We start from the raw sequence: 19,030 nt of genomic DNA, 5'->3' as shown, positions 1-19,030 counted from the left end.
TCCCTCCCTCTCTCTCCCTTCTTCCCTCTCCCTCTCCCTCTCTCTCTGTCTCTCTGTCTCTCTCTGTCTCTGTCTCTCTCTCTCTCCCTCTGTCTCTCTCTCTCTCATGGTTTATGACCTTGGCTATAACATAGGATTTGAAGTGTGGCCTTATAGCCTTTAGCCCCAGGAAAATCTAAAATCTGGTAAACAGAGGGTCAATACCTGTTAGTGGTTAGTTACCTGCTACATTGGTTTCCTTATGTGTTTGCACTGAGAGAATTTGGCCCTTACTGCAATGATTGGGTAGACATCAGTTCTGCTTTATATGCCTTGTTGAGTAATTGACATTACTTTGTGATTTTTATGTTGAAGGATAAAGTTTTTGACATTGATTATAAATAATATTGCAGTGCTTTAAAGTTCACAGAATCTTTTCAGCTTATTAGGGAATTGCCCGTGCAATTTATGACTCATGAAGATTTTGCTTGTGGTTTCATACATTTGAAGCACTTAAAAGAAAATGGATATACTAGATTTATAAATGCAGTTCTAGATGTTTAAGGGAAATTAAATCCATAAGTGGTCCTATTACAGAAGGGAGTTTAGTGTCCAACTTAAGTTGCTTGAACCTTAATCAGAGGCTCCCTTGAAAGTAAACTAAAGGCTTAAACTTAGAAGTAGGACACCAAGACTTGGAATTTGAACTCAAAGGTTATGAGGGGAAATGGATTTTTATGTATTTGTTTCTTTGCTAAAGGAAAGTCCATTGAAAACCAGGAGTAAGTTCTGCTTTGGAGTAAAGCTACCCCAAGATCACGAAACACAGGGGACAGGACCTGGCCCTGGTAGTAGTGGAGATAGATCCGTGGTAGGTGAGCTTGTAGTCCAGGCAGCCTGCATAGCCAAAGTAGGTTTCTAGTGACAACACACGGGCAAAGCATGCGTCATCATTCATGACCTGCAGTTATGGGAAGCCAGGCAGATCCATTTGAGACCTCGGTTGGGTGGGAAGTGGATAGGAAAGATCGGGGAGCACCCATCAGGATCCTCAGTGTCTTTCCCACTTCAGTGTTAGCGGTGAACTGGGGATGTCGGTGTCTCAATTATGTGGTTACTAGAAACATTAAAAGTGACACCCTGTATCGTTTGTCACCCTGTGCAAGCTCGGCTGACAAGAGTGGCAGTTTATTGCTGAGAAAGAGGCTGAAAGGTTAGCTTAGGAAATGTCCGGACCAGATCAAGGGATTGAGGCCTAAAACCTAGAGTAGTTGGTCTTCATTATTTGTTTGCTTCACTGCTTGGCCCTGTGCATTCACAGAGCCTGAGAGATACTTACTGTTTCTCCCCCTCCCCCTTACAGAGAAAGAAATTAAGGTTTAGGGAGCGTTGATGGCTTTTCCAGCTCTTAGCATTAAACTAGAATACGTATCTACGGAATATGATACAAGACTGTGGGCACAGGCACCCGTGCTGACTGCTCTCTGCAGGGCTGCTGCTGAAAGGCTGCCTCTGCCCTGTGGAGTTGCTGTTTGGCTCTAGTACCCTGGCTGACCACGACCTCTTTTCATTACACACACAGTATATGTAGCAGGTAAACATGGTAATGGAATGGCCTTTCATCTTCTTACAAAATGTGTATGTCTGTGTGTACCTGAGGGTACATACGTGTACTACGTGCATTCAGGCCTCTAAGGAGGTCAAAAGACAGTGTCGTGTCGGATCCCCTGGAACTGGAGTAAGCCACCCAGAGTGAGTGTTAGGAACCAAACCTGGGCCCTCTTTAAGAGCAAGAAGAGCGTTTACCCGCTGAATCCTATCTCCAAACTTTAAGAATGTTCCAGGGCTTTCTTTTGCTGTAATGTGAGTGGGTATCTTAGGTCACAGAGTATTTGCCATTGTCTTAGTGCCTTTACTGATTGCTTAGCTAAGATACCCTGCATTGACTGTCTCTCCAGGAGATAAAGGGTTTATTTTTGCTCACCGTTTCATGTTACAGACATTCATTCCTGGGAAGCCAAGGCAGCCAGAGTGTGGCAGTCAAGAGCAGGAAGCAGCACACTGGCTCTACTCTTACATAGTTCAGAAACTCCTTCCTTGGGAATCTGTGCCCATGGGCAGGTTTTCTCTCCCCACCGTAATCAAGATAATTGGCCACAGACATGCCCACAGACCAGCCTAACAAACCTCGTTGCAGTTCTCTCTTGGGTCATTCTAGATGGTTCAAGGTGACAGTTAAGACTAACCAGGCCAGCCATGCATATAGTAAAGGAAGTAGCCTGCCCTTGAACTGTTACTATTCGGGGATTCCCTGACACAGGGATGGACACACCCCTGTGTGTGGCTTAAAATGAGAGATCTTGTGGATTATGTTATTGATCCTTGTGTTGTCTGTTTTTTCTTTCATTTTCCTACAAAGTAATAGTTTTCATTTTTGCACCCTCATACCTATATGGCATTATACCTTTTAACTGTCTCCCTCACCCTCAAGCAGTCCCTCCTAGCACATATGCTTGAATACCTTTAAGATTCTTCCTTCCCTCTTGTTGTTAATCCCCTTTCTACTTTGATGTCCTGTATCTTTATCTGTCTCTCAGTCTCATCTATTTTTCCATCCATCTATCTTATATTCATGCATCTGTTCATCTATGCAAATCTTCATTGTACTTGTAAAATAAAATGCATTTGTCTTTCTGAATCTGGCTTATTTTGCTTACGGTGACCTCAAGTTCCATTCACTTTTATTTTCTGTGTTGCTGAGTAAAATTCTATTTGGTCTACTTAACACATTCTCCTTATCCATTCACTGAGAGAGCAAATCGATCAATAAATGGACAATAGAACCAAATAGTTTGTTCTCAAGGAAGAAATATAAATGGTCAGTAAGGATTTGCAAGACTGTTCAGCATCCTTAGCTGTTGAGGAGATATGCATTGAGCTGCCATGAGCTTCTGTCTCTGTGGTCACCATGGCTGTTTTCAAGAAAAGGAATGAAGGTGAGGATATGAGAAGACAGGATGGGAATGTAACCTGGTACGGCCCTCAGAGAAGTCAGTATGGAAAGTCTTCAGATTCTCAAATGGTCTACCACTTGACCCAGCTGTACCTTTGAGGATTCTAAGTCAGCACACCACAGAGATGCTTGTGCATCCACACTTACTGCTGTGGGGTTCACAATGTTGTATCTTTTTTCCATTTGTTCCTGGCAGCCAGTTTTGAAGAAATATCCTTTGTTCCGTGATCTTTAACATGTTACAGTATTTCTCTGAGTTTTGATGTTAAACAATTTGAGTTCTCATCTTATAAAAGAGTATATACTGCAGAGGATGGATGTGAAATTAACTGAGTTGTTGTATTCTTGGAATATGTGGTCAGTGTTGACTGTGGTGTGATGTTCTAACTTGGCTTCACTACATGCCAGCAAGTTTCAACTTCTAGTTTGCCGCCCCACCCATGTTCCCTTTCCTACAGGCAACTGCAGGGTTGCAGACCTCCCAGAACTAAAGTTGCAAGGAACACATTCTTCAACCTACCCATGAGACCCATAGTGAAACTGCTCCAGATGGAGTGGAGGGATGTGTTCTCAGCCAGAGCACATGGCACATGTACCAAGGTCACTGGTGCTAGGTGATTGCCATGGGTACCAAAAGTGAGATTGACAAGCAGGAAGGAGACACACAGGCCCCAGAACTAGTGAGTATTCAGCATAAATGGAAATGTGTGTTTGCGGCAGGAGAATCCTATCAGCCATCCAGAGGTAGTCAAGTCGCAAGCCACTTGGGAGGTAGTGTTAGGTAGTGCGGAATGTCTGATGCTCAGGCTGTTCTTGAAGGCAGCTCTGTTCCCAGCTTCATCAGAATGTGTATATGCTTGTCAGCCCTAAGTAGATGTCAGTTACAATTTCTGAAGTATTGAAGGAAGTACAGCACATAGATGTCTTGCATGTTCTTGACACTTGCAAAATCAACATATTATTATATAATCCAATTTGTAGATTTATTTATTACAGAAATTATCCAGTGGTCAGTATGTTCATCACCACTACCATCACCTGCCATTTACATGGTACAGAAGATAAACCTGATAGTGTATAAGCATCATCGGAAGTGCTGCTCATGCATCCCCCTCACATGTAGTAACTTGCAGCATCTCTGCTGTGCCAGTGCCGATAGGTCAACTTCATTTTGTAGAGTCTGAAGTCTAGGCTCTTATTGCTGGCCAAAGTCAGTGACTCAGCTGCTGACTGAGAGATGCAAGGGAGCTCTTATCCAAAGCTGTGGTTCCCATAGGCAAGAACATTTGCACTACGCTCTAATTCTCATGGGGCTACTTTCTACCTAGAAGGGCCATACAAGGGATGGAAATCTGTGGTCACAAAAGCTTAACAATTCTGCTTGGTGCTTAGCCTGTTGATGCTGGACACCATCTCATGAGGGCTTGCGACTCCTTTTTGTGGCTCATAAGGAATCTGGTGGCTTCAGGCACGGTACGCAGAAAGGACCTGCATGGAAAGGCCCCCTGTAGATACGTGTTCCCTGGACCAAGGCTATTCTGTTGGCCTTGAAACAGCAGTGCAGCTATTGCATTGCGTCTTAGGGTTTTATTGCTGTGAAAAGACTATGACCACAGCAACTCTTTTTTTTTTTTTTTAAAGATTTATTATTATAATTAAGTACACTGTAGCTGTCTTCAGACACACCAGAAGAGGGCATCAGATCTCATTACAGGTGGTTGTGAGCCACCATGTGGTTGCTGGGATTTGAACTCAGGACCTTTGATAGAGCAGTCAGTGCTCTTACCCGCTGAACCATCTCACCAGCCCCACACAGCAACTCTTATAAAGGAAAACATTTAATTGGAGCTAGCTTACAGTTTCAGGAGTTATGGTAGGGAGCATGGCAACAGGTAGGCAAACATGGTGCTGAGGAGCTGAGAGCTCTAAATCTTGATTCATAAGCAGTAGGAGACTAGTTCACACTGGGTGGAGCTTGAGCACTATTAGACCCCAGAGCCCACCCCCACAGTGATGCACTTCCTCCAACAAATTCCCATTACTCCAGTAGGGGCACTCTACCTCTACTCCTGATACTGCCACTCCCCATGGGCCACGCCTTCGCACACATGAGTCTATGGGCCATACCTGTTCAAGCTACCATTCCTCTACACCTGCTGTGATATGAAGAGGTGGTGCTAAGCCCAAGATGGCTGGATGGTGTCTGCATCTCAGGAATCTGATTTGATCTGGCAAATAGGTTTTTTTTTTTTTTTTGCTTTTCAAAAAAATTCATTTAGGCCGGGCAGTGGTGGCGGCTCACGCCTTTAATCCCAGCACTTGGGAGGCAGAGGCAGGCGGATTTCTGAGTTCGGGGCCAGCCTGATCTACAGAGTGAGTTCCAGGATAGCCAGGGTTATACAGAGAAACCCTGTCTTGAAAAACCAAAAAAAAAAAAAAAATTATTTATTATATGTAAGTACACTGCAGCTGTCTTCAGACACCCCAGAAGAGGACATCAGATCTCATTACGGATAGTTGTGAGCTACCATGTGGTTGCTGGGATTTGAACTCAGGACCTTCGGAAGAATAGTCAGTGCTCTTAGCCACTAAGTCATCTCTCTAGCCCCTGGCAGATAGTTTTTAAAATGCCATTTCTTCCTTATTTGTGTGATTTGTGGCAAATTTTCCTGTGTGTGGTGGTGTGATGATGTGTGAAGCTGTGTTTGACAGCTACCTATGCTTGAGCTAGCACTCATCTTCAGTATACATGTATGCACATATGTACATACATATGTATGGTGTTGGTGTTTAGTGGTCTGTGTCTGGGACCATAACAAACCTTCTCTATTTTTCTTTCCATCTTTTATTTAAATCTAAAAAAATTTTTTTTTCCTTCTGGTTTCAAATAGTCATTTGAATGTAGGTCATATCAAAACTCTAAAGAAGAAGTGAAAATGACTTGAGCACCTGGTAAACACTGCGGCTCAGTGCTTTCTGTCATTGAGCTTTTAGAGTATTTACCACAGTGTTTTCTAAAGTTTTTGAGACAATAATCTAGTTTGTGATGCAAATATTGTTTGGCTTTTATCTTGTAAATCTTGTCTGGTGGTTTTCTTCCATAAACCCCCTGTAGGGTTACAGAAAGCCTGGAGTCCTGAGTAGGCTTCAGGTTGGTGACAGTGACTTCAATGCCACAGGAAAACATTTGCACACAGTCATTTTCATCACTCCATCACATAAGCATCAGGCCACTGCCACAGGCATTGCCCCAGCTTTTCTGTCTGTTGTGAGTGTACTAGGAGAATTCATTCCTCATTCAAAGTGGAAGAGCGGATGCTACCTGGATAGGCAAGACTCAGGAAACATGGAGGGCCATCTATTAGTGATAGAGCCCACTGAGATTGCAAAACATCACTGCCAGAAAAGGTCAGCTTTAAAGGGATTAATTCCCTCTACAGTCTAAAAGTTATATGTGTTTGGAGTTTGTTTGTTTGTTTGTTGTTATTTAATCCTTCTTAAAGTGATACTTGTCTGTCCTCTACTGTGCCTGACTGACTTAAGTTTCAAGCAGGATTCTGTTTAAAAGTCTTGGCAGGGAGGCACTCCTGAATTTATGCCTTCTTATTAGGCACCTACATATAGGGCCGTCATTAGTTTTGTACTAAGATGAAATACTAAGATTTTTACTAAGGTGAAGTGTTTGATATTTTTGTGACTGCACAGACTCAAGAAGAGGGTTAAGATCTCTGGGCCTGTCCGTGCTACTGTTAATCCCCTTCCTCTCTCCCTTCCTCTTTCTCCCTCCCTTCCTTACTCCCCCATCTTTCCTCCTCCCCCCTTCTCCCTCCCTCTTCTCATCCCTCTTTTCTTCTCTTATTCAAGTCAAAATGTCATGTAGTTTACACTGGTCCAGAATTTCTAGGCAAGGATGACTTTGAACTCCTGATCTTCCTGCCTCCACTGCCCAAGTATTTAGAATACATGAGCAACTGTGCAGGACCATAGTGTTTGGGAGCACGTGTGGAACATCAGAGGACAATAGTGTTGTCCTCTTTCCTTCCTTTGAGTGGATTCTGGGGATCAAATTCAAGTCCTCAGTCTTTTGTGGCAAGTACCTTTATGCACTGAGCCACCTCACTGGCCCCTTTTAAACGTTTTATCCTAAGGCTACTTTCGTGGTGGGTTTTCAGCAATAGTAATGCCCTTCTTGGTAGGGGCTTGGCCTTCCAGCATGACACACTGAATGATATACTGCAGAGCTGGCTGTTGTACTGTATTTAAATTTCACCTCTTCCAAAAGAAACTGAACAGATACTAAACTTTGTTAACTGATGTCTCATTAAAGAATTTAAAATTTAAGGACAACTCTCCTAATTTTTCACTTTACTTAAAAATGTGTGAGAAAAAAATGTGCTTTGATAGATGGAGAGAGATGCCATAAAACCAATGTATGGAAGTGGAGTACTTAGGCCTCTGTGGTGAGGATATAGATAATTCTCAAAGGAGCAGTTCTGCTTTCTGTGCGATTAGAAACAGGCAGAGTCAGAGTGGCGTCTCAGTCATCAGATGCTGTGTGACTGTGTAAGGCACAACCTCTGAGTGTTCTTTCTCATGTAGAGATCATCCACTGCTGGTTAGCTGTGACCCTGGGAAACTCACTTAACTTCAATTGGATTGTTTCAGAGGTTAAGTGGAGACAGTGCACGTGTTTACTCCAAATCTTAATCCTAGGGTGCCCCTAATAGTGATGTTAAGTAGAAAGGGATGGACCATGGTGTTTAATACTGTCGACTTGATAGGTTCCAGGATCGCCTAGGAAACAAAGTTCTGAGCATATCTGTGAGGGAGTTTCTAGGTTGGGTTAACTAAGCTGGTAAAACACAACTTAAATATAGGTGGCACCTCTTCATAGACTGAACAAGAAGGAGGAAGCTAGCTGAGCACCAGCCATCTTTTCTCTGCTTATTGACTGTGGATGCAGCGTGAGCACCTGTCTCACACCCCTTCCCCTTCCCCTCCCCCCACACAACTGTGAGCTGATACCACCTTGCAAAGGACATGGCCAGCATGAATGAATGGCCATAGATAGAGGACCCATTCCAGGCCAGACAGTCTCCTTTGCTTTGTTGTGGGTTTGTTTGTTTATTTGCTAGTAAGACAATCTTATTCTGCTTGGTGCTGTGTACGCCCTATATTAGAGACTCCACACAGTGAAGGTGTAAAGTACAAACCATGCAGAACTGGAGAGTGGTTTTATTATGTATGGTTTAGGCCTCTCTTCCCCAGCCCCCAACTTACAGACCCTATTAGTGTGGCATCTGAAAGACTTTTGGTGGCAAGGTGGCATCACTGAAAGACTTGTCTGTGTCCTGAAGTCAGTGCTAATTTTTAAACCCTGGTTTATAAAGATTGATTCTCTGTGAAAGGAAGGGGTGTTGTCTGTAGTTTTGACAGAACTCCTAGGAAAGTGTTTTAGGGCAGCAGGGTCTCCTCTTTTCTATGTGAAATCATGTTTATGTGTCGTGCAGACGCATGCACACACATTATGCTGGGAGGCAAAACAAACACTTATGGACACGAGGCCAGACTGGTCCAGACTGGTCCATTGTTTTTGTGGGAGGGCTGCTGTCCAACGTCACTTTCCTTCTTTAAGTGTACCATGAAACATGGTGCGAAGACTTTGGCTGTTAGTGCTTTTTTCTCCCACAGGTGTTTTTGGGTTTTGCTGGGGTCTTGGATGTCACGTAGTTATCATTTCTTCTAATGTATGTCATGAGACATTTGATCTGTCATGAAATTTACATAAAGCACAGAGTGTTGTGTTAATATCACAGTGAGACCTTCTTTATAATCAGTAAACTGCTCTTCAGAGGCTTCTCTGAAGAGCTGCTGCTCTGTCTTCAGTGCCTTCCTGCTTTGTTCATGGAGAGGCTGGTGACTGTCCCAAGTCTGTAGTCCAGCAGTGTCATGGAGCTCCAGAGAAGCTTCCCATGTGTCAGTGAGATCACAGGCAATGGGTCCTCACTGTTAGGAGATTGGACTCTCTTTCCTCTAGAAATTATGTTTTCTGGTTTACTTTGAACAACTCTGAGATTACTCATATTAATTTATATAAAAGAACAGGATTTTATGTATTTTTGAGGTATATATTATACTGAATGGAAGAGTCTTTCTAGAGGTGATTTTTATTTAGCATTAAATTTTTATCATTAGCAAGGCATTAATGGTTATGCAAGCAACAAATAATGTCAGATCTAAGGCAGACGAGTATATGAGCTTACCACCACAATTTGGATCTCTCTCTCTCTCTCTCTCTCTCTCTCTCTCACACACACACACACACACATAATGTATCAGTATGAAAAATTAAAAATTAGTTTTAAAATTAATTTAAATTTAATTTAAAATTTTAAAATTAGTTTTTAAAAACTAATTTCAGGAGTTTTGTAAGGACGTTTCCCTTGAAAACATGAGCATGTTGTGTTAATATCACAGTGAGACCTTCTTTATAATCAGTAAACTTCTCAATATAGTTTTATCATACTCATGGTATCTGAGTAAAGGGGTTGTTTTTCATAATGTCTAATAAATTGGTTATCACACTCAGTATAAAATTTTAGATTTAAAAGTTATATCAAACTCATAATCTTAAGTATTTCTAAATCTTAACCTTGGACAACTTCCTGTTTGAATCTCAAATTCCTGTCCTAGAAATGAAGGCAGTGAACCATCGAGATAGTGCAAGCCCTTTGTCCTATTACTACTCATAGCTGCCAAGCCATAGGGCCGACCGGATGCTATCTGCTGAATGCATATCGAAAATGTGTTCCGCATGTGGAATATTATTCATCCATAAAGAACAAAATCATTTAATTTCTGGGAAGATGGCTAGAAATGGAGATGATTTCTTTTGACCAAATAGGAAGACAGGTGCCATAAAGTGTTTTGTCACATCAGTGGAATCTGTGGGGAAGAAGACAGAGTGGAAGTAAATGAGGAATTATGTAGAAGAGGAAGGAGGCACAAGAGCAGGGGGCAAAGAAGGGAATCATTAATATCCACTAACAACAATGTACATTTATAGCTATAACAAAACCTGTCTTACAACCATCCTATCCTTTGTTTCCATTCAAACCTGCTGTTTCAGGTATGTGTGCTTTAAGTCTGGTGGTTTACTGTTTGGTGGGAGGCTGAGAATTTATCTCAATAAAATTATATGGACAGTATTGAGGTGGTTAATTCTATATTCTCCTGGCTCACTGTTGATGGGCAGTGTCAGATCTGATTAAAGTTGGAGTAAGGATGCTAGTGGGCATACAGAAAGAGTCATCACAGTGTCTTGTTCTTCACATGACCTACTTACAACCTGTAGAATTGCATCTCCCCGTGCAGAAAATATGACAGCAATGACTGTAGATTGATGACTCTCACTTTTACAATTTGCAATCTTTAGGCCTAATGAAAGCAGCTCAACTCCTCTGGGAACTTTATACTAAAGCCTCACACTTAACTTCTTCTCATTTTAGGTTCTTAATAAAAAAAAATGTATCTTCCCATAACTTTTCACTTGTTTCTTGCCTTCTGTTGTTCCTTCTCCTTGCCTTCTGGTAGTAGGGAGATCTGCAGTGCTGGGATATAGCTCAACAGCATCAGGTAGGACTCTGTCAAGCCTATTGAGAGATGGTCACCACACAAAAATTAGATGGCACTCTACACGGAAAGCTTGCATGTTCCCATTTTGCTCCAGTTGGCGAACCATGGAAACTAGAGTTCTCTTAATAAGTCCAGTGCTATGGGCTGGGGTAGGTGCTTGGAGTCACAGTATATAGGCTGCATTTGACACAGGGTTGTGTTTGAAAAGGAGACAACCTGCAGTAAAAGTCAGCTTGGTAGCACAAAGTTCTTAATGCCAACCAGTTATGTTAAAAAATGATTCAAAATAACATATTCTCAGGCAGTCTTTTTGTTAACTCACTCATCCATTCATTTTTGAGACAAGATCTTATTATGTAGCTCTGGGACTCATTTTATAGACCAGGTTGGCCTCAAATTCACAGAGCTCTGCCCTGTCCTGGCCTCCCAAGTGCTAGGATTAATGGTATGTACCAATATGCCTGGCTCTCAGACATTATTGACAAACATTTTTATTGTGGTTGTGAGCTATGTCTCATGAACATTATTTTGTATAAATATGTTTTCAGAATGCCCCCTCTGAAGAGCAAAGTGAACCATTTTTATACAACCTGTCTAATAAAAACATGTCTTATTTATTTTGAGTGTTTTTCTTAATGATTTTAACTTTTTCATTTATATTTAACAATGCTTCCAAGAGCATTCATTATGCAGAATGAGACTTGGGGGGCCATAAACCTGGTACAAAAGTATATTATCAGAATAAATCAAAATAACACTCACAGTCAATATGGAGGTAACATTTTCAGCCAGGAGAGTAATGCAAAACCATAGTAGGGCTTCCTAAGCAATTCTACATAATGTTCTCTAAGTTTAGAGAGTATTTGAGAGTTTTATATGTATCTGTAGGCTGACCATGTCTAATACAGCTCTCTCCCCATCTGTATATAAGAATCATAATAAAGTGATTTCTATCAAACTGCTTTTTATGACCAGAAACTTTCCAGGAAAGGAATAAAATACAGTGGGCTCATTACTTGCTAAGGTCACTGCACATAAACTTTAGGAGTGAGAATGGTACATGGGGGCCAACTACAATCTAATCCTATGCCTATTAATGTCTATATGCAATCTGCTTCTGCAGACAGTTTCTAGTTATACTGTGGTTAAGTAAAATCATCTAGATAATGTGAGCTGCACATGTGGGCTCTTCTGTAATTCTGGTCGATACGAGACAGGAGGAGATATTCAGAAAACCAGATTTGTCTGCACTTTTGTTTTTGGGAAATCAAATCTTTGAATGAAATGAAAGAGTGGCAGTAAGTGACATGAACTTGGCAACTACTGAAGGGAGAGACTGGTACCCTTTGAGTAGAATCTGGTCCCTGTCCATACATTTGAATAAGTACTAGTTGAATTAAACCCCTTCTTGAGTCTCCCTCAAGAAGTGAAACTACTGTTCTAGAGGCTGCTCAGTTCCCATACCCAGCATTTACTTATTTTAATGAACATATTTAATGAACGTATTTTAATGAACTTATTTAATGAACTGACTGGTATACAAGTTGTGGGAGAGAGCAGACTGAATAGACCCCTTTTTCTGTTTTTCTGTTTGCACTGACTTGAGGAAGGGACTATTAGAATGGCTCAGTGGAAGAGTACGTCCTTAGCCTGGGCTAGGCCAATCCCTAGGTTCTATCTCCGACACTCCAAACAAAACAAACCCAACTATTAGTGTCCTGATATCTTCAGTGTCCTGATATCTGGTATCTTCAGTCACCAAAATGGTTGCATGGCTTACCACCAGGGTGGCATGGACACCTCTAACATGAGGCAGATAGTGACAGGCCAGTTGATAAATTCCATCAGGGCTACAGCCATTTCTGGGTCTCTGTGGTTGGTGACTAGAACTGGTTTAATCAGCTTTTGGGGTGTCACTTATCAGCAGCCAGTTAGGGATCCTGCGTGGCACTCCATTTGTACTGTTTGTTGAAAGGCTGAGAGGGAAGCGTTTCTCTCCTGAGCAGCAAGGACACTGAAGATGATAATGACAGTGGGGTGCCCTGAGGCTCTTAAAGAATGTGAAGGGACTGTAATTAAACCTTTGAACAGACAGCAAATCGTATTTTCTCTCCTTGATGTCTTCATAAGACAAATAGAAAACATCTTTCCCTACCATTTTTGGCGATCACTGAGAGTAATCGTTCCAGTGATAGCCATCATACTTTGTGAATGCACTAGCCATTGAGATCAGCACTTCAGCTCCTATACAGACTTTCGTCTTCATGCTGTCCTAGCACTGTGTGCTTCTTTAAAATAACCTCTTCTCAGACAGGCATCTTCTTTCATCCTTTTGTGTATCTCTACAAGAGTTTTGTTTGCCTATTGTCTTACAGCGCTGATGTGAAGCACAGGCTTTCTCTCCTTCTGAGGCACATGCACCCTAGCCCTAGGGTTGGGCATCGTAGTCCAGGTTTCTGTCAGTGCAGTATCACTGCACATGCACTGGCTGCTGTCCCATGCAGTAGCCGGAATGGAAAGCGAGTTCACTTGGCTTTGCTGCTCTTCTGGGGAGTTCTGATCGTGAGCAGTAACCATAGCTGGTTTGCACCCAGCTTATTGGTTTTCACCTTGTTCTAAGTCAGGGAAGCAGCTATTGATGTGATGGTTCATGGTGATGGCAGAAGCAAGAGTCAAAGGCGGGACAGGGCTGTGTTCTAAGAAAGAGCTGTGCTTTGGCTGAGCCTTGGCTGAGGGTAGATTCATGTGAGAGGCAGGGAGGAGTCTAGCAGGGAAAGCAGTAAATGAGCCTCAGCACCGGCTGGCTGATCAGTCTGATCACTGTATGACCCCGTGCCTTCAGAGTGCTCAGTTTTGTTATAACTCCCCATAGTAAAACCTTGGTGGATCTTTGACCTCAGTCTTGCCTGATTGACTGGGAGCAGCAATGGCAATGACTCCTAACTGAAGTAGGCAACAACCTACAGATAGAAGTCAGCATGGACTTTGGCAGTTATTTGTAAAGCTTTTATCCATTTGCTTGAATATTTAGAGTGTGCATGCACGGGAGAGTAGCAGGGTGTGGACTTGATGCTGGACCAGCATCAAGTTTTCCATCTTATTTTTGAGACAGTTCTCTCGATGAGCCTGGAGCTCACAGATTCAGAGAGGCTGGCCAGCTGCTGCACTCCAGGGGCTTCCTGTCTTTACTTCCCCAGCACTGGGAGAACAAGCTTGTACTGTTGCCCTTACTTGGGTGCTGGGGATCAGAACTCAGGTCCTCATGCTTACAGAGCAAGCACTTTAACTACTAAGCCACCTCCCTCCCAGCTCTCTCTCCTCTGATCCATAAAACAAACCTGACTGCTGTTTCACATAATGAGCTGAGTCCCAGAGGCCTGTGGTTAACTCCACTGGGCTGAGCAAAGAACAGGGGCAGAACAGAAAACCATGCAGCATAATGGAAGATGATTTAGTTCTCTGATTTAAGTAAAGACGATGCACAGACACAGACCAGCGATGGCCTGAGATGTGTGCTGTTTGTTTTTTTTTTAACACATTTGATTTGGAGTGTTCTCCCTACCCCCAAATAGGGAAAGGGAGCTCTTGCTTGCTAAAGACCCCATTTATCAGTAGGTGACTTCTCACCCCACTTCCCTGCCAGGCCTATAGACATATTTGAGTTTATAACTCTGGTCTAAAAGGTCAGGAGCAGAGAGTTTATTCTTTCTTTGCATGAGCTGAGAAACAAATATTCCCAAACCCTTTTTCCCCTAGGAGATTTTTTCATTTTGCCAATACTTTATAAAAATATTGCTTGCTTTTAGTTTTAATTCATTTCCTTCTTTCTTGGCCATCCCTGTCAATATATAGAACAACTACTCAGAAAACTGTTAGTTTCCAGGAATCCGGTTATTAAAGTCAGCCTTTGTGTCTTGTCTGTAAACCCTTTCTGTACCCAGTCTCATCTCCTTCTGACATCTCAAAGCTCACAGTCAGATCTCCTGCCACATGGGAGTGTCATGGCACAGTAAAAGTCATACTGCCTCCCTGGCTTTATTTAGCACATCCTAGCACACTCAGAAGACAAGAGAACGTGAGCCTGGCTTTCTCCGTCCGTGTGACTATCAGGGGCCTACACTGATGGGATATATTTGACTTTCCTCTGTAAACAAGGTTTTTAAAATTATTTTGAAGTTTCTCACTGTCTCATTTTGAAAGTTGATTTAATAAAGTTATGTGGAAGTCCTATACTACTACTGCTTTTTTTCTCTGCCCCTTTGAAGAACAGATAAAGAAAGGAAAGGATTGCAAACAATACTGTCTGGATTTTTCTTTTTCAGATGCAAAAGAAATTGTTTTAAAAGCCCAGATCTTAGCTGGAGGAAGAGGAAAAGGTATCTTCAATAGCGGTTTGAAAGGAGGTGTCCATTTAACGAAAGAGTAAGTCTGAATGGGCGAGGTCCCCATCCCGACCATGGCGGAAGGGTTCTTGAGGGTCTAGGGCTGGGGCCAGTGTGTGGTGCAGAGAGGAAAGGGAGGCTCTGGCAGGGCGTGGCCTTGCCCAGGGCTTCCTTCTCTCCTTGGGTTTTTATCCCACACTGAGGAAGATTTTACTTCCTCTCTCCCAGACAATCCGTCTTTCATTCTAACCTAAGAGTGGAAAATAACACCGCTTGCAACAGAAATGCCATTTTCATCATCTCTTTTCCATGAAAAATATTCTGTGTTTCCTGTGACCAGTAGCGTCTTTGTGGCACCTGGTCTGATAGTTTATGCCTGCCTTTATCTGAGCATCTTTCTAGCATCCTGCCCCAGCACCAAGCCTTTCCTTTCTTCCCATCACAGACTTTTCATTGATTGTGGTCCTTGTTTTCCCTCTCATTGTTTACTGTTTCCCAGATCATCCATTATCAGTTTCTATCTAAGTCTGTTATGCATCCAGTATTGTTTCTTTACACATTTGTTTGGCGGGGGGCGGGGGGGTGTACCTGAGTTCAGCGTCCCTTCACTCATTTATTCATTCTCCATTTGTATTTGGCTTTCAGTGAGCCTTCATGAAGTACTAGACATACAGAATGTAAATGGAAAGCTATGCATTCTGTGGGTAATAGGAGGATGCGGGCTAGAGGTGGACCCTGGGTAGTGTGGATCTGAAGATGTGAGCTAGAAGTGGACCCTGGGTAGTGTGGATCTGAGGATGTGGGGTGGTACAGGTAACCCTGCACAGTACAGATGTGAGGAGGTAGGGTGGTACAAGTAGTCCTGGGCATTGTGGCTGTGAGGAGGTGGGGTGGTGGAGGTGACCCTTGATACTGTGAACCCTGTTGTGTGGTAATTTGCAATAAACCCTAATTGTTTTTCCTTTGTCATCCCCTCTTTTTTATCCCTCTTAGCCCTAAAGTAGTGGGACAGCTGGCTCAACAGATGATTGGTTATAATCTAGCAACAAAACAAACTCCAAAAGAAGGTGTGAAAGTTAACAAGGTAATGTGGATGTTCTTAGTCACTTTGTATGCCCTTAAAATAAAAGAACTGAGATGTAGACTCGGCTCTGACAGACAGAATCTAATGAAACACTGTTCTTTGATGATATATACTGGTTTTGTTTAGGGAGTGCTATGTCTTGGAAGAAAGACTGTGGACATTGGCCACTCACCAAAACCCAGTGAGGTGAATGACCTGAGCAGCAGTTTCCATTCAAAGCACAGATGCATCCTCCTCGAAGCTGACAAGGCTTGGCAGGGCAGCCTTGCACTCTAGAAGCCTCTTGCTTTCCCAGGTAGCCCACCCTCAGTCCTTTCTGTTAGAAGTGCCTATTGCAGTGGTTTGTCTAAAAAATACCTCATGCTATACTTCTAAGCCACTTACTGCTACAAGTGTAGTATTAGTGAAGACTGCTAGTAATAAGTATGTATGGCATGCGCACCCATGTGAATGCATACCTAGGGCACATAGGTATACATGTGGAGAGGAAGTGAAGCTCAGAGAAAAATGGCCTGCCTCTTCTGCGCAGTTGTGAATGGAGGAGCCAAGTTCAGGTACTGCCTGTTTTCAGCCTTTTGTTCCTGTCTCCATGTGTGAATCAACTGAAGCTGCCTGTTGTGTATACCACAGTGCAAGATGAAAAACATGCAGAGACTCATGGACACAGTGTGACACCTGTGTAGCAGACTGTGAACTCATGAGCAGAGCCCCTTGAGTGTCACCTGTGGCAACCCTGAAGACATTATGGCTGGAAAGGGGCATTCTAACTGGGCCCCACTTTTTGGTCCTACTCTGTTGCCATAGCATCAGAGACTTGCAGCCTCTATCTTGTGTTCTGCTTGGGGGTCACTGAGTAGTACAGTTTACTTTTAGTTTTCTTAGATCTTTAGAAAGTTCTTGACATAGCCTTAGAAAGCTTGTCCCTATTAAATCATGGTAGACTCAATCCTAGGTAAAATAGGGACACAGGAAAACAGAAGATATCCTAAGGAGACATTTGTGCCCTTCTTTGTGCCTCCCAGGCTATTGAGAAAGTGCACCCTAATGTGGGCCTGTGTGCCAGAGGCTTTCTCAGAGGGAGATCTCTGCCCTGGCCCGCTGCGAGAGTTCCAGTAAAGGGAAGGGAGCACAGGCAGGGAGAAGTTGCTTCTGCCGCTTCTGCTGCCGCAGCTGGCTTCACCTTCACCTCTGCCATGCTTTCCAGGTCACTCAGTTACTCCATGATGCCCTGCCTTGAGTCAGGTAGGGCTGGGCCAATGAAGAGAGGCCAACTAGCCAGTAAGGAGTGCTGTGCAGCTTCAGGCAGCATTTTGGGACAGTAGACCTCTCCCAAATGGCAGAGTAGTTCTCTTACACCTTTAACTCCCTGGAAAGGATTTATATACAGTTTTGGGGGTGATTCAGGGTTCGATAGCAGGTACATCCCATTGGTTTGGACTGAGAGCTTGGGGAAACCTTATTTGCATGTAAGGCTTGGTGCTGCTAATACATGACCAATATCACACACCTCTCCTGCGGGGGACTCTGGGGGTCTGTGACTGTAACAGGAGCCAGGGGCCCAGGAGGCATGGGCGAACACCTTCCGTCCCATGCAGGCAGAAATTACCATCCACCGGGTCTCCGAGGTTCCAGACCTCTTGCTTGACAGGGACCAGGTTGCTTGCACAGACTACCACCCCACACCCTAAGAACTTGGAATCTCCTCAGGAGTGTCCTGCTGGAAAAAGGGAAAGGCTGGGGCCTGGGGAGGAGCTGATCTCCCAGGACGGATCGTACAATCCCGAGAACCTGCTAGAGCATGCTGCAGAAGTGCCCTGATGTCATAGCTACTCACACCTCTTGCTCTAAACTCATGTTAGGTCCAAAAGATGGCCTTGGGGCGGGGGTGTCACTGGAGCTGGGTTCCTCTTCCCAATGGGACACATTGAATGAATGTCTTCTGCTTCTCACTGTGCGTCTCTGTGCTGAGTCTAGCTTGTTAGGACAGCCAGTGCCCAGGATCATCAGAGCACAGCTCCAGTGACAGCAGGACATTGGGATACTGCTAGGTAAAAGCTTCATCTCCTGAAACACCAAGTTATCTCCGATGCTAAGGAGCAAATCCAGAAGCCAAGTGTAGGTCTGTCTGACTCGGGTGGATGCAGGCAGACTCAGGCTTGGTCGGTTCCTGTTCAGACCCGAACTCTACTTTTACTTCCTTTAAGTCTGATGATGAGCTGTCACCTGTACAACTTACTCAGAATTTGTCCACAGATAGCATAATTAGCACTGCGTTTGTATGGAATTGTTATTTTATGTGGACACATGGGACTGTAGATTAGAATTTGTGAAACTTTTAAAAGGCATATAAAAGTGTCTACTCAAAGCAGATTCACACTACATAGTAATAGAATTCTACAGAAAAGTGGCTTGTAGCTAAGTCCCTGACTTGCTGGAGATAAGCATGTTCTTGAGAATTGAGGCATCGTCAGAAACTACCAGAGTAATTTTTTTAAGTCTATTTTTTCTTTTTACCATAATTCAATAACATGTAACAATTCCAATAGAATAAGAGTCAGAAAGTAAGAATTATGTGTCCCCCTGGACTGGAAGGATTGCCGTGTGCTGTCTGTCCTCCTCTGATGCCCCAGCTCTCTCATATTTCTGTAACAGCATACATGTGTTAATGCTCTTGTTCTGCTTCCTTTGTTTGGATTGGGGATTTGAGACAAAGTCTCTTGTAGCTCAGGCTAGCTTCAGATTTGCTATGTAGCAAGAAGTGGCCTGACCTTGTGATTCTCCTCCAGAGCATGCTGAGCAAGTGACTGCAGCACTTACACCATTCCCAGGTCAGGACACCTGATAATGTCTCCCCCCCCCTCCTCCTCCTCGTCCTCCTCGTCCTCTTCCTCCTCTTCCTTATCCTCCTCCTCTCTTCCTCCTCCTCTTCCTCTTCCT

At 43.3% G+C, this 19,030-nt stretch overlaps 1 protein-coding gene across 1 annotated transcript in view; it reads left to right on the top strand.

Annotated features, from left to right (window-relative positions):
- Positions 1-19,030, top strand: part of Suclg2 (succinate-CoA ligase GDP-forming beta subunit) — a 262,194-nt gene that overhangs the window by 114,088 nt on the left and 129,076 nt on the right. The window contains exons 3-4 of the mRNA XM_031382679.1: positions 14,950-15,049; positions 16,003-16,093. Coding sequence (XP_031238539.1) covers positions 14,950-15,049; positions 16,003-16,093 — 191 coding nt within the window. The remainder of the gene's footprint in view (positions 1-14,949; positions 15,050-16,002; positions 16,094-19,030) is intronic.

The sequence above is a fragment of the Mastomys coucha genome, unplaced genomic scaffold (genome assembly GCF_008632895.1).
Source record: "Mastomys coucha isolate ucsf_1 unplaced genomic scaffold, UCSF_Mcou_1 pScaffold20, whole genome shotgun sequence".
In the NCBI taxonomy this organism is placed as follows: domain Eukaryota; kingdom Metazoa; phylum Chordata; class Mammalia; order Rodentia; family Muridae; genus Mastomys; species Mastomys coucha.
This window is presented reverse-complemented; position numbering and strand designations above follow the sequence as displayed.